At 42.4% G+C, this 15,964-nt stretch overlaps 1 protein-coding gene across 1 annotated transcript; it reads left to right on the top strand.

Moving 5' to 3' along the window:
* The first annotated feature begins 2,152 nt into the window (after nt 1-2,152).
* Nucleotides 2,153-15,282, top strand: BCO2 (beta-carotene oxygenase 2). The gene is made up of 14 exons (XM_029283453.1): nt 2,153-2,316; nt 2,919-2,984; nt 3,204-3,312; nt 9,049-9,250; nt 9,718-9,929; nt 10,358-10,473; nt 10,836-10,938; nt 11,479-11,610; nt 12,337-12,497; nt 12,920-13,087; nt 13,348-13,485; nt 14,229-14,411; nt 14,657-14,767; nt 15,026-15,282. Exons 2-14 carry the CDS (start codon nt 2,925-2,927, stop codon nt 15,152-15,154), a joined length of 1,824 nt encoding a protein of 607 aa, XP_029139286.1. The 5' UTR covers nt 2,153-2,316; nt 2,919-2,924; the 3' UTR covers nt 15,155-15,282.
* The last annotated feature ends 682 nt before the right edge of the window (nt 15,283-15,964 follow it).

Here is a 15,964-nt window from a genome sequence, read left to right as displayed (position 1 = left end):
TTTCTGATTCTTTGGTTTCGTAATGTCAGCAGAATCATACTTGCTTCTTTTTCTTTAAAGAATTGTGACATTTGAACCTATTTTGACTTCTGTATTTTGCTATTTCCCATTCTTCTGACACACTTCTTTCCGGGAGGGTTGCTATGCCTCTTTTCCAGAATGCTGTGTGATCTGTGTGACCCTCTGCCACGTGTCCTTGTGACATAATTTGGAAATCTCCCCTAGATCTTTCCTTGCCCCATAAGCACCTAAAGGCCAGTTGAGCTCCCTCCCCCTCCTTTTTCCTTGTGGCAGGGAGGTTAATAAACCATTATCAGTCCCAGGAGCTGGTAGCAGATGCTCACAGCTTGCTCCCTTGCCGAAATGGGACTAGGAGCCGTTGGCAGTGGCTAAGAAGAGGTCTTCTTCTGGGTGGAGATCTAGGGATGGGGGAAGAGGTGGGTGGCAGGGCTGATGTCAATGCTGCAAATACTGTATATTCTTGCTTTGACAATATGCAGAACTGTCTGGTATTTTTATAGTTAAATCAGGCAACAGTGAAAGGAGAGGAGAATAAGGAAAGCCCGGAACAGGAAGTAAATCACATCTTCCAAGACAGCTGAAACACCTTGGTGCACTGGATTGGTTGCCTGCCTGGATGGATCTCCATCTCCCTTCAGACCTTGGATTCTCATTAGAATTTCAGGCCTGATTTGTAGCATTTTAATTAAAGGCAATAATAGCATTTTAGCATGGCATCCATGCCTCCTTTGGAACTTTAGAAAACTCAACTTTTGGCTGAACTTTTTCTGTGGTATCCCCCCCCCCAAAAAAAACCCAGCTTTTTCTACAATCGGTGGAATTCTGATGTCCTTAATTAAGACTGGAAGTATTAAAGGAACAAACCCAGCTAGCGAAAGGAAGATATGCAACATATTTTAAGGGTGTCTATCCCTTCTCACATCTAACAAAGCACGTCAATGCCTTCTAATGTTTGGTGTGTTGCTTTCTGACACATTACACAAAGACACAATCTAAAACTCCCAACCCTGGGAGTTTAAAAGATTCTTTTGGTATAAGAACTGTGGCACCAAACTCTTTAATCAGGATAAAACCTGACCAAGATCATCCTCTATAATTGCACATGCCTTGGGATTGTCCAGGATCCCGAGCCAGCATCACTGATGCTTCCCCCACTTTTCAGGGAGGGGCAGACCCCCCCCCCAATGAGGGTCCCTCTCTTGCTTCTAAGAATCCTTAATTCAAAGCAGTGTTTCTCAACCGTGGGCACTTTAAGGGTGGACTTCAACTCCCAGAATTCTTCAGCCAGCTATACTATGCTATGCTATGCTATGGAATTCTGGGAGCTGAAGTCCACCCCCCCCCCTTAAAGTGCCCACAGTTGAGAAGCACAATTTGAGTGGATGGATCTAATCATTTAATGTGATGGGAGTTGCATTTTGAGAATGAAAACCCACCAATCTGAAAGACCACAACGTTGAGAAACCCTGCTTTAGAAAGACGCCCTTCTAGACATCTCCAACCCGGCGCCCTGCCGCACCAGGCCTGGGCGCCACGTGAGCATTTCCCGCCAAAACGGTCCTCCTCCCAGCGCGAGACGCCGCTTAACCGTCACTCCTGTGGGGCGGCGCGGCGCATGCGCACTGGTGCCGCCCATGGGCCTCAGAGCGTCGGCAGCCTCGGCTTGCCATTTGTGAGAGCGGGGGGGGGGGGGGCGGTGTCTTCCCTGTCGATCCTTCACCCGAAACGTGTCCTGTCGCTTTCACACGGCCGAATTCGTCCTGCAGGGGATTCCCGCGGGTCTAAAGACAACGTGGGGCAAAAGAAAGACCCATCCCGGGACGCCCCCCTCAGCCCAGCTTGACCTGGACTGGGCTCAGCAGGGGCTGCTTGGATCACCGGGGGGCGATTTGAGAGACGGCCCGGACCGGGAAACCCCCCAGTTGTGGGTGGGACTGGGACTCCCATCATCCCCAGCCGGGGAGATTATGAAGCCAGAGCTTATTTTGGATCGGTGGGGGGGGGTGAAACAAAAGAGCCCCCTTCCCCCCCGTTTCGTCAGAGTTGGTTTGCGGGTTTTATTTTATTATGCTGTATTGTAATTGCTTATTTGAATTTGTATTTTATCTTTATTTCTTTTCGTGTTTTTTTTTAATTTATAGAATGTTTTGACTCCCATAGGACTCTGGGCAGCCAACAGCTAGGAATCAAAGTCTTATTTTAAAAAGGCATAAAAGAGAGGACTCATTCACAGGCTTCAAACGGCTTCCTAAAAGAAGAGTTTTGTGAACTATATTAAAGGACAGACCCCTGCTGGTGTGTGTGTGCGTTTATTTACTTATTAAATTAAATTTATATGCCACGCATCTCGCTATCCAGAGAGTCACCCCCTGCCATGCACTGGGCTGCCAGTTTTGCACATTTTTTGCCATATGGCTGTTGCTGCAAACCACCATTCCTGGCACTGTGTCTGGTATGGATGGAAGCCCCCCCCCTCTGCATTTCTTGAAGATGGATGGGTGGGTGGGAGATGTTGCCCAGCTTCCCTCTGCTAGAGGATGGTAAATTCTGCAGCCTGCAGTGGTGGTGTGACCCTAAACCTGCTGAGAAACAATCACCTCTGGTGGAATTTGACAACTATCACAATACCATTAATGTTGCATTATCAAAGAATACAGATTCCTGGCCACCAAACTAGGATTTTCCACTTAGGTTGTATAAAGTGGGGGCAAAATCAAATTTTAGCAGGCTGTCCTTGGGTGCAAGTTATTTTGTCCTCTTTTTCTGAGGCTGTCTCTCTTTGATTGCATCAGGAAAGCCTGGTAATCTTAGGATGTGCTTAACACTCGTTTTATGTGCTGTTATCTGGTGTTCCAGAGATTTCTTTTTTCACAAATAATGACCTTGTACTTGTACAGGTAACAATGACAACTACCCTTGTAAAGTCAGATGAAAACAAAAATAAACGTAAAAAAGAAGCAAAGGTGAGTTTGTACTAGGTAGCATCATTATTGTTTAAGCTACAGTAATTTCCTTTTCAATTTTGTTGTGTTTATTTACAATCTTGTGAGTCATGTACCGAAACAAAGGTATGGCTTGGCTGGGGAAATCCATGGACTACTTTGATTTTTTTTGATATTTTTTTGATATTTTTTGATATTTTTTTTCAACCCTTCACTGTTTTTTTTTCTCCCTTTTTATAGAATGAAACTTCAGGAAATGCACAGTTGGGTTTTTTGGAAAAAAATGATCCGGCTCCTGAAAGCTCCCAGAAATTTCATAAAACTGACACTTTGGAAACCATTTTAAAGGGTATTATTTTGAAAAAAATATTAGCCATTCTTCTTGCCTACATTTACACCCCAATTTTAATGAAATAAATATTTATATTAACAGATACGGGCAAAGAAATCAATGCCCTATTATCAAAGTATGCACAAATTTTGAGGCAAGTAAATTATTTTATTTTTGACATTTTAAAATTTCTTTTTTGAACACATATTCAACTGTTGATGTATCTGATGTTTCTAAAATTGTGTTTTAATCCTTTTTATTTACTTAAAAGGAAAAATAAATCAACTGTTTGCATATTGTAACAAAATGCTTTCAGCTAGAAAAACAAATTTAAAATTTATAGTAAGATCCAAAGTTATTCAGTGTCTGTCTTCTGAACCAACCTATACTCTTAACTATGTACTTGCAATGGTAAAATTTGGTTAAGTTGTTTTGCCGCCTTGCCTCTCAGCAGTGCGTGCATGGAGGAATAGTGTCTTGTAATAACTCTCGGTATATCTTTCACGTCTGCCCTGGCAATTTGGAAGACCTTGGAGCTGTTTTAGGAGATGTAGGGAGCTCCAGTTACGAACAGGAAAAGGCTCCATAGGTTAAGTGGACTGTCACAAAAAGGAATTTTACCCAAAGTGTTCAAAACAAAACACCAAACTCCCCACATATTGCTACAAGGGAGCACTTCATATAAGCAAAATACCACTATATATTATACCATGAATTCAGTATCTTCCAACTAAAAGTTTATATTTATAATACTCTCCTGTAATATGTATTTAATAGCTTACCCTCATTGTTTAAAAATGCTTGGCAATAATTGAGAACATTGATACAAATTTTAGTTTTCTATGTAGCAGTTTTAAATACAGGTGTTTCTCTTTTTTATGAATAAAGTGAGAGAGCAGCAATGGATGCTTCATATGTAGAGGAGCTTGAAGGGATCCTGAAAGAAGCTTGTTCTATAGAACATCACTTGAAGTTGAAAAGAGAGAATCTAAGACACAGCTTTGCAACAATTGCAGGCCCTCTACAAAATGAAGAGGGTTTATCTGGCAAATGATTTAAGGCATGCACTTACTTGTTCTATTGTCTAGGTGGGAAAGCCTTTTAACTTTCATGATACTTGTACTTCCTTTTGTAGATTTGGAAAGTAGCTCACAATTTCAAAACTGTAACTTAAAAGGAGCATCAGTAGTTATAATTCAATTATAATTAAGATGCTGGTTTAGAACAGTTATGTAGAACTGATTTTCTATGGCAAGGACTATCAACCTTTTGAAAGAGAGAATGGAAAAAAATCTGGTGTGCTTCATTTAAAGCATGTCATTTCCAGTGAGGAAGATAATACCATGAACTTGACTTATTTTGACAGATACCCAAACTACATTGCACTCATTTGAATATCATTTGCATAGGAAAAAAGTTATGTGGCTGAGTCATAATGAAATCTTGGCATACAAATCTTTAATTTTGGCTGGGTTGTATATGTTATACTTTGGTAAACTTATATATAAGACTAAAAATGTATTTTCACTAAATGGTTTTAAAAAGTGATGTTTTTCTTTCCTTATATTATTTTTTTCCCTTATCAAAAAAAATTATATTTTATAATGTTGGTGACTTTAGCAAATGAAAATAAAATAGAAAGGAAGAAAATAATTGTAATAATGTTCTTATTTTGCTTGTGCATAATAGATCTTGTCCCAAAATAAAATCATGACTTGATGTTAATCTTCAGGAATGGGAGAATTACTTTATACATATGTATAAGTATTATGATTAAACTGTTCATTATATTTTCCACCTCCAATATAGTGCCCTTGTTTTTCATTGCTTTTGAACATCTAGCCGCTACTTTTCTTTCCATAATCTGCTTTCATGTGTTAGTGGGTTAGGATTGACCATTATTTAAGCTTAAATCTGCAATATCTGATTAGAAGAATTTAGAATGCTTGAAACATCAGGTGAGAAGCCCCCTCAGCTTCTTTTGAGCAATAATCCAAGTCTCTCACCTTGTGCACCCAGAGGTGGATCAAAACAAACAGAAAGTTTCTCTTCCAATATAAACATGTCTTCCAAAGCATTGCTTAATATTTGCCTGGTTCTCACCCATACATACTCTGCTCATACTTCTGCTTGTAGGAAAATGGTTAAGTTTGAAGGAGGTAGGGTACTTTTAGGATTGTACCAGAATAATTGAAGCATTATTTCTTTGGACCTGCAGCAAGATAGGAACAATACAAAATCATAGAGATACTGTTTATGTGTGCACAGGATGTAGATCTTTCACCCTAGAGCCTGTGCACAAAGAAGACTGACTGAAACAAATTTAATTACCAATATTTAGCAGCTACAGCAGACAAGAAAACGGCTGAAGGACAGAGTCCTTAAGATATGACGCTTTTAACTTGGTAATATGTATGCTGCCTTGATCTTCTGAAGAAAAGGCAGAGTATAAATCTAGCAGAACAACTTTTGCCCTTAGTTGATTAATGTCCCTCCTGTGGCAATACCAAGGTTTGGCTGTAATAAAACATGGAGAAGAACAGAGAAGGTTGAGGGAAAGTTTAGAAAGAATAAAAAAAAGAATGTGGGCAAGAAGGACTAACTAGCTAACTAAGCTGTTGAACTTGGTCTAAACCACTAGCAGAGAATAAGCCTTGGGCAAGAGGAGATGGAGACTGCAACCTGGCAGACCTCAAAACAACATTTTTCTCCTCCAGGCATTGTTTTTACATGCTCTGCTTGCCTGGAGGAATGTGTTGCCCACTTCAGAAGCAAACTACTGTAAGAAGGGCTTTGATTTTCCTGGCTGGAAAGAGATGTTCCTTGGCTTAGGATAGTAGACAAAAATAGCAGGTGGGTGGCGTTCTTCAAGAACTCTCACCCCCACTGACTGAGCCAGTTACACTGTGAATTTGTTAAAGTTACATCAAAGCTCCAACTAGCCGACTGCACTTTAGTGCCCGGACACACCCAGCCTGAATGGTTAATGGATATATATTAATTCAATAAAACATGATGAACTATGAGGCAAACAGAGATAGTGTCTTAATCATGTGAAGTCATGCAATTTAGATCTACTATAATTCTGTTTCTCCTCCCCTGAAAAGTGATTTGTCCAAGCTTGACACAAGAGGTGTGTGCTCTCCTGTTTCTGCCAGTTTTATGCCGCCTTGTCTCCTCGTTCAGTCCTGAAAGGGGGAGGCAGAGTTTGTTGTGAAACATTGCACTAAGCCCACAGATATTCCATCACTGCCCTGCGCCTCTTGTGTCAAAGAGCAGCTTTTTGGCTCTCTGACTTGCAGTCTCTGGCTATTTGCAGCTTGCTTTTTTCTCCCAGCTCAGCATTGTGAAAATGCTTTTCCTCCTCGTTTCTTTCACTGGCTTCCTGCTTCAGAAGGTGATTCTCGCTCTTGTGTCTTTGCTCCAATATATCCCAGGTAAGACCGTTTTTCTTCCAATCTTCTGCTAATGGCAGTTAAAAAAGAAGAAGCTCTAAGCCAGGGGTAGTCAACCTTGGCTCTTTTATGACTCGTGGACTTCAACTCCCAGAATTCCTGAGCCAGCACAGCTGGCTCAGGAATTCTGGGAGTTGAAGTCCACGAGTCATAAAAGAGCCAAGGTTGACTACCCCTGCAAGCCATGTAAGATTCAGAGAGATCCACAGAGATCTCTTTGGGGTTCCTCCTTTTAGGAAGCAGGTATTGAGGATTACAGGCTAAAGACATAATGATTTTGAATTGTGATGATTCATGCAATCTTGGGAACAACAGGCAAGTAATCAACATTCTTTCCCTCTGGCTGGGTTTTTATTTTTTCACTTCCCAATTGGTTTGACAGTCTTGGGATTAATTTTCTTCAGCATCAGTCAAAAAAAGGAGATGTAAAGCAGGAATGTTGTCTCCACAGCCAGACTGCTATGCAAGAATGATAGATTTTGCACTGAGGAAATTGCCCAAAATATGAAACACTCAGCTGAATATTTCATCTGCTTTTCCCAGGAGACAAATACGAGCATATGTGGCACTCTATCAGGATGGAGTACATGTATGTATTCAGCCAAGCGTGTCTATGATGAATTCCCTATTGGAATGAGCACAAGAAGGCTTGAGAAGGCTCCTAGTTGTCCCACTACCAAAGGTCCATAGTTATGAGAGTCATCCAAGCAGACCTCAGTTAGAATCTGCATAGACACACGGTGCGGACAAGATCTTTACAGGTAGTCCTCGACATACGAGCACAACTGAGTCCAAAATTTCTGTTGCTAAGTGAGACAGTTGCTAAGTGAATTTTGACCTGTTTTATAACTCTTCTTTCCACAGTTGTTAAGCGAATCATTGCGGTTGCGGTCATTGTTAGTAATGTGGTTATTAAGTGACTCTGGCTTCTCCATTGACTTTGCTTGTCAGAAGGTCGCAAAAGGGGATGACGTGACCCCTGGGACACGGCAACCGTCATAAATGGGAGCCGGTTGCCAAGGGCTTGAATTTTGGTCACGTGACACCATCGGATGCTGTGTCAGTGTGACAAATGGTCCCGAGTCCCTCTTTCCAGTGCTGTTATGCTTTCGAACCGCCACTAAATGAACTCTTGTAAATTGAGGAATACCTGTACTGCCATCCAGAAATGGCAGAGAAGGCAAAGCTTGGCAGGCATTGAGAATTATTACAACAGTTTGGGGAATGAGTCCCTTTTCTGTGTGCAGAGCTGGTCCCCAGAGGGACCCCACAGTTTCCTCACATTCGTTTCTAAACGGTCCGTTGCATCAGACCAGAGAGGGAGGGAGGGATGTGGCGGAATTACCTGGGAGGCTCCCTCGGACGCTTGGCTGAAAGGGAGAGAGCTCTGAAGTGGTCAAAAACGGGCAGGACCCTGGTTGGGCCAGGACAGGTTGTATAGCCCTGTGTGATCATTAACCTCATCGATTGCACTGACCTGCCCTATTTCAATGACAACGTGTGAGAGCCAGGCTGTACTATTATTATTATGAATAATAATTATTTTAATGGGAGAAGAGATATTTCATCATGGTAGTGACTCAAAAAGCAGTATTAAACAATGGTGGCTTGATTTTTAATTTAAATTTCAGCCTTTGGCAGAGACTTATCATTTGAACTCCTTGCGTATTTGGATCCCCAAACCTCTCTCTTTCCTCTCTGGTCAACCCCCTCAGGAAAAAGAATGACCACAAACCCCTTTGTGGACCCAAAAGGACAGGAAGGGATTTCTCATGTGTGTGGTGTGTGTGTGTGTGTGTGTGTGTGCAGTAGGGTAGTGGACAGAAGCCCTCATGGCGAGATGATGGAGCACAATGTACCATTTCCAGTGCATGCATGTGTGCCTTCTGATACATTACTGGATACCCAATGCATAATCTCAATCAGCATTGCTAACACATGAACTGCCCTGTTTCCTTTATTTCAGTTTTCCCCTTATACTGTGGCATGCTTCAATTAATACATAGGAAGTTTAGTTTTCTAGTTTTGAGACATATTTGCTTTTTTCAGTTGCAGTATAGTTTAACCTAACCCCAAATCTGTTCTTCAAGGCATGTTCAATCTGCAAACTGAGAATTTGAAAATATTTCAGGGAAATCTATCTCAATAACCTTGATCAGAAGCATCCTTTTCCCCCCTTACTTAGCTGATTCCTAAACATGCAGTTGACCTGTGTGCATAATATGAAGCGGTAACTTCAGGATTGCACCCAGGATATTAACCCCTTTCTCTTTGCTAATTGCTTGGTTTGTCTCTGCAGGGATAAGAAATCTGGTGTCCAAGCAGAAGGTTCCAGTTACTTATAGCCACAAGAAGGGCTTAGAATGCATCTCGCCATTATTCTCCACCGTAGAAGAAACACCTCAAGCAATCCCAATAAAACTTCAAGGGCAGATTCCCAAATGGCTGAAAGGAAAGCTAGTGAGGAACGGGCCAGGAAAATATGAATTTGGACCAGATAAGTACGCCTTTTTCTATTGCTATGGATGCTGCTGTCTGCTCTGCTAAGGATTAAAAAGCCAGCAGATAATTTTGTTCTGGTCTGCAGTCTTGATCAACCTTCTCCATTCATGTTCTTCAATAATTCTACCAATCATTTTTGTCTTAGGAAGAATCCCTGAGTGATAATACGGATTTTTTTGATTTAAGGGAGATATAATGACAACAGAGGACTGGGAGAAAGCTGAATTAGTGATAATTTTTTAAGGGGTGTGTGTCTTCTTTAGAAATATGTTTTAACAATTTAGAAATAATACCTTAGCAAGAATTACAGTCTTTAAAATTTGCTGTAAACTTTGTGTGCAGCTGTATACTGAAATGGGAATTTTCTGGTCATCTAAGAAACTGAGTGGATGCTTGGAATATGTAGGATAATCTTTGCACAAAACTTTCTCCTCCTTTAATCTGGATTTTTCTTCTCCAAATGAAGGTTTAACCACTGGTTTGATGGCATGGCACTTATGCATAAGTTTGAAATTGAGGATGGGGTGGTGAAGTACAGCAGCAAGTTTCTCCGGAGTGATTCTTACCTGACCAACAGCAAGAACAACCGAATCATGATGTCTGAATTTGGCACCTGGGCCATACCAGATCCTTGCAAGAACGTTTTTGACCGCTTCATGTCAAAGTTTGACTTCTCAAGTAGGTATCTTTCTTGGATCAGTTTCGCTCATATTCTGCATCTGAAGTTTCAGTAAGGAAATGCTGAAAGGCAGTCCACCAAATTTCTCTTGTAAAAAATGGGGAGGCAGAGGGTAAGAAAACCTCTGGACAAAGCTGGAGGTGACATTCAGTTTGTCTTCCAACTCTGTCCTTGGCACATTTAACTTTGAATCAGAAATCAACTTTAAGGCATTATGCCATTTTCTGTAGGAGAAGAGTGGCAGAACAGACTAAGATCATTTGTGACTATGTAAAGTCTCTAGCTGGTTCCTCTTTGGACTCCACCCCCATTTTGGCTACTCCTTCTCCTACACTTTCAGTTTTTTGATCCTGGCAACTTGGTGACAATGGAAATATTTTCTGTACTGAATTTATGACACTCCAATGAGGTGAATTTTATATTGCAGAAGAGACCGACAACTGCGTTGTGAATTTTGCGGTCATTAAAGGTGACTATTTTGTCAGCACGGAGACCAGTCAAATGCACAGAGTGGATCTGGACACGCTTGAATCAAAGGAGAAGGTAAAGGAACGGAGCAGGCTACCTGGCATTGGGTTAGGTTAGCCTATCTCGCCATCTCATCCACTACTATTTAAATCTGGATTGACAGATAGTTTTTCAGGAGCTCTGGAGATGCTGCAGATTCAATCGGGATCTTCTACAGAAGATCTACTAGTCATGCCCACCCCACAAAACAGCTTTTAGATTCAGAAATAGGACCATAATGTTTTACAATGAGTTGTTGAGATCAGCTTCCCCCACCCTGGCTCTGTCTCAGATGTGGCGATGACACCTCTCAGCTGGTGTGGGAATTCTGAGGGCTTCAGTTCTATCTGGAAGGTGTCCACCTGAAGTAAGATGACTTGCTATCTTTGTCCTTGCAGATGAACTGGAAAAAATACGTTGCAGTGAATGGAGCCACAGCCCACCCACACTATGATCCAGATGGAACAGTCTACAACATGGGCAACTCTTATGGGACGCACGGTAAGACCAGATTCAGAGACAAACAGACTAGCATTTTAACGTCTGGAATTCAATACTCATCTCAATGTGTGGCTTTGACTTCATTGGTGAGTACTGCCTCCATTTCTCCCAACCCAGGCCTTCTTGGCTTTTTACTCCAAACTGACAGTTGCTTAACAGACACATCAAAAAATCTCAGTCAATTCAAAGATGACAAGTATTTTTTCAATGCGTAGGTGCATAGGTTTTTAGTTAGATGCTACAGCCCTTTTGACTGGATCAGAGGACCTGGAAAATGTATGATGTTTTAAGTCTGAATTTTACACTGGAGTGAAGATGAAGTGGCTGTGGATTTCTCCTAGAATGCATCATCTTGGCTGTCTCCCCTTCCAAACTTTTAATGGGTGCTGCCCATATCTCATTTCCAAATTCAATTATTGTTCATAGGAAGTATTGTTTATAGCACAAGGCACAGCAGTCGAGGTGAGCCAATTCCACAATCCATCTGCAGCTGATTAGCTGGAATCACAGATCCAAAGAGCTGGTCTTTCTCTCTTACAGGCTTCAACTATAACATCATCCGTGTTCCTCCCCAGAAGGCTCAGCTTAGTGACTCCAGCCTGCAAGGTGCAGAAGTGCTGTGTACCATTGAACCAGAGGACAGAATGAAACCAGCCTATTATCACAGTTTTGGTGAGAGGACCATCCTCCTTTTAAGTAGGCCATTGCCATCTTTATTGGAGATGCCAGAAAGAAGCAGCTGGAGTTGTAAAAGTGGAATGATGAAAAGTGGGCCAATAATTTGGGATGCTGCTGGTGTGATCTATCACACTGCCTGAATAAAATCAAGTAGAACAGGAAATGTAATATGAAAGATTAAATTAATGAAATTCATTGCTCCAAGCCACAAATGATCCAGCAGAGCAGTTCATACAAAACAATGTAACATCCTTTGCTAGCTGGTAGCTATAATAAATTGAAATTGAAATCATGCCCTGAGAGATGCTTTAAAAACAACATCAGTAAAACTAGGAAGTTGAACAAAAGTTGTTGGCTCCTAGCTGTATCCAATCACTGGCCTTCCATTGGAAGCTGGAAGGGGGATTGCGTAAACGAAGCATGGCAATTCCTTTTTTTAAAAAAATTGTTGATAAAAAGGAAACATGCCAATTCCTAAGTAGGTGGTGTAGCAGCACCCTCAGGCATTACATTTGATTCACAGAGTGTTAAATGGGATGATTTGAAATTACTGGCCATTACATTGCATAATCTGAAATTGTTTTGGCACAAAGGAGGACGCCGGCAGGTGGAAAGATAAGGCAACCCTGTTGTTGGAAAAGTCCAGGTAATTAGATGGAAGAATGGAATCGGCTCTTCATGAAAAAAAGCGGCCCAACTCTTTTTTTCTTCTGTTTCTAGGAATGAGTGAAAACTATGTGATTTTTATTGAGCAGCCCGTCCAGATAAAGTTGTGGGAAATCGTTACAGCCAAATTTTGGGGGAAATCCCTTCTGGATGGACTGAGTTGGGAGCCTCAGCTAAACACCCGCTTTTATGTCGTGAACAAGCACACGGGGCAGGTGAGTCAGCGGTTTGGCTGGATCTGGTGACTTCCTGGTATGTCTTCTCTGGGCTCTGCAGGAGCAGGCAGATGAGACTGTTGCTCTTCTCATCCTGGCTGGTGGAAGGTATCCATAAGCAAAACAAAGTTTTTCCCAGATTATTTTGGGGTGGCAGCTCCCAGAATTCCTCTATGGTATTGGCCAGAGTGGCTGAGAATGGTGGGAGAGTTGAGGTCCAGAGATCTTTGGAGAACATCAGATTAAGAAAGATTACACCGGGAAAGATCACTTCTAAACTTCTTTGATTTGCCCATTAAAATCCTTTCAAGCATCACCCTGATATATAAGCGAAGATTTTTAAGAAATTGTGCCCAGGACCAATTTTTTGGGTGTCATCGAAGGGCAGGAATTCACCCTCATGTCTTTCCCTCTTGTTGCAGACCTTACCCTTGCAATATCATAGCAAGGCCTTCTGCTATTTCCATAATATCAACGCCTTTGAGGACCAGGGCTGCATCGTCCTGGATCTCTGCTGTTTCGATGATGGGAAAGTTTTTGACATTTACCGACTGCAGAACCTCCACAAGGCTGGGGAAGCCCTTGACCAGGTACTGCTGCTCTGCCCTCCATGCTGTGGGCACTGAAAGGGAGCTTCATACTGTAGTCTAGTTTGGTATCTCCCAGGGGTGTTGGAGCATGGTGCTCCAGTCCCAGACAAGGGAGGAATTCTGAGGGGAAGGAACCCAGGCAAACAGGAGGTGGAGACGTTCTCTTGACTCTTGGTCGTCCTGCTCTTCATCCTTGTGGCGTGATCACAGAGTGTGGATTTGTTTCTCTGTGCAATGACTTCTTTTTATTGTCTCGGCAGACCTACAACATACTCCCGAAGCCATTTCCACGGCGCTTTGTTCTTCCCATCACTGTGAGCTCCAAGGCATCTGTGGGGCAGAATCTTAACCCTTTGTCCTACACGTTGGCAGAAGCTGTGAAGGAGGAGGATGGGAAGGTAGATAATTTATGCATGCATCTGTGTGTGTGTGTGTGTGTGTGTGTGTGTGTGTAATTTAGAAAGAATGAAAGCATTCAATTTTTCTTGTCATCCTTTGGAAATCTCACCATCCTGCAAACAGCAGCTAGACTTGGGAAAAATAGCAGGAGTTACATAAATGGGATCATTTTTTCAAAGACTAACTACCAAAGAAAATTAAGCTATGGAGAACTTGGATCGAAGGTATCATGGGTTGAAGGAGAGACCCCAGATCTGGGATGTTTAAAAAGGAAGAGCCTTGTGTTGAGGTAGAGCTCATTTCAAACTCATGAGAAAGTTAAGAACCGACATCTGGAATTTGGAAATCGATCACTGCCTCCCTGCTCAGGGTAAACTTGCTTGCCTCCAAGAGACTCCCCTCCTTGCTATTATGACCATTGCAGCAATCCTCATAGTCACGTGATCAAAGTTTGGATGCTTTACAATGATTGTAGCATCTCAGGGTCCTTTGTAACCTTCCCAGCTAGTTTCCGACAAGCAAGGTCAATATGGGAAGCAGGACTCACTTAACAACCACTTTGCTTAACAGTGGAAATTCTGGTCCCAAATGTGGCTGTAAGCTGAGGACCACCTGTGCTCTTCAAGTGGCAGGGCCTCAAAACATAAAAGCATTGAATGGCAGGAAAGTTCCTGGAGGAACTCAGCAAGTCCAAATAGTAGATAGATAACCAATGTGATTGGTTCCGTGTTGACTCGTCTAGATCTGGTGCACACCTGAAAGTCTACACAATGAGGACCTCAAAGAAGCAGGAGGAGTGGAATTCCCTCAGATCAATTATGCACATTACTGTGGGAAAAAATATCGTTATTTCTATGGCTGCAGCTTTGGTCATCTCGTTGGAGACTCCTTGGTCAAGGTTGATACAGAAACCAAGGAGATGAAGGTGAGAAGATGGGGGCAAGTGATGTTCTTCTGTTGTTACTGGTGTGGTGGTAGTGGTGGGATTCAAATCTGTGTGGATGCCACTTCCGGAAGTGCATTTTGGGCCTGGGCAACAAAAAATTATGTACCGGTTCTGCTGAAGTGGTGCAAACTGGCTGAATCCCATCACTGTGTGGTGGGGATGGAGTTCCACCTCGAAAGCTCACGAGAAGAAACCTCTTCTGTACCCTTTGCTTTGCCCACCAGATCTGGCGCGAGAAAGGGATGTATCCTTCAGAGCCCATATTTGTGCCAGAACCTGGTTCTTCAGCAGAAGACAAGGGAGTGATCCTCTCGGTGGTGCTCACACCCAAGCAGGTAAGTTAGGCCTCACTGCAGAGGTCAAGACCTACTTTGAATATTCCTTTCAGATTTCTGAAAATGAATTTCTTATGCTTTCTACTGAAAGCTGCAGGCATTTGGGGCTTCAAAATGCTAGTAGGTCTTTCTGGAACTCCTCTGTATCTTTATGGTTTACTTTTCTTCTTCAGATCCCTACAAGAGCAGAGAAAATAGATGCTTTGCATGGGGAGGCAGCACTGAAGAACTGTTATCCATTATTTCTCTTTATTTCAGAATGAAGGTAGCTTCCTTCTTGTTCTGGATGCGGAAAATTTTGCCGAGCTGGGCCGCACTGAAATCCCTGTCCAGATTCCTTACGGTTTCCATGGTGCCTTTGTTCCCAACAAAAATGCCACCCGCTAAGACGGGTGATTCGGGATCTGCTCCAGGATGCCCAAAATGCTGTGGACAAATTACTTCCTCTAAATGTGCTTTAAATTCCTAGGCTACCCAATCATGCTCTACTTTGATTCACAGTATAAACACAGTATAAATTCTTTGCCTATGTCCTTAATTTTTCTATTAATTATCTTAATTGGTGGTGGAATGTAGTCTGGATTCCCAGGAGAGAGAGACTGCATCCCAGAGGGCAAAGAGGCAGCGGAGCTTGGAAAGTTTGGTAGAGGGTTAAACGGCCCCTCCTTAGCGATTTCCAGAGTTTGTCTGCAGACTCTTAGTCTGGCAAGAGTCTATCGATAAGTGAAGAATAATAAAATACTCAAATCACTCTTGAGTAATTCCACATGCCATTCTTGGTCCTTGTGGCCTATCAGGCTTGAACTTTGTATAAACCTGGCTCAGAGCCCTTCAGACACTGTTGAGCAACGTTGGCAATCGTATCAGATATATTTTTTCTTTGTACGTGGGGCATCTCAGCTCATTAACCCTAGACTCAATTCAAGCTGTAGCCAACTCACCCTTGAGGTCCCACCTTGAACCCACCTCTCTGTGAGAGGGGCTGTTCTTCATTTTTGGAGAAGCCCCACTTTTTTCAGTCCCCACTTTTAGGCTGTCCATCTAAGGGCAGAGAGACCCTATCAGCATGCAGTGGACCTCCACTTGTCAAGGCTTCCCTGGTCTGCCCATCATAGATAGGCAGGGCTTCTGATGTAGGCTACAAAGAACTTGATGACCTAAGTCCAACCGACAATCCCAATTCTTTTCCCCCCAGGA

Source organism: Protobothrops mucrosquamatus, unplaced genomic scaffold (genome assembly GCF_001527695.2).
Source record: "Protobothrops mucrosquamatus isolate PMUCROS unplaced genomic scaffold, P.Mucros_1.0 scaffold97, whole genome shotgun sequence".
Lineage (NCBI taxonomy): Eukaryota > Metazoa > Chordata > Lepidosauria > Squamata > Viperidae > Protobothrops > Protobothrops mucrosquamatus.
The sequence above is the reverse complement of the archived record's forward strand: the minus strand, read 5'-3'. Positions and strand labels throughout refer to the sequence as shown.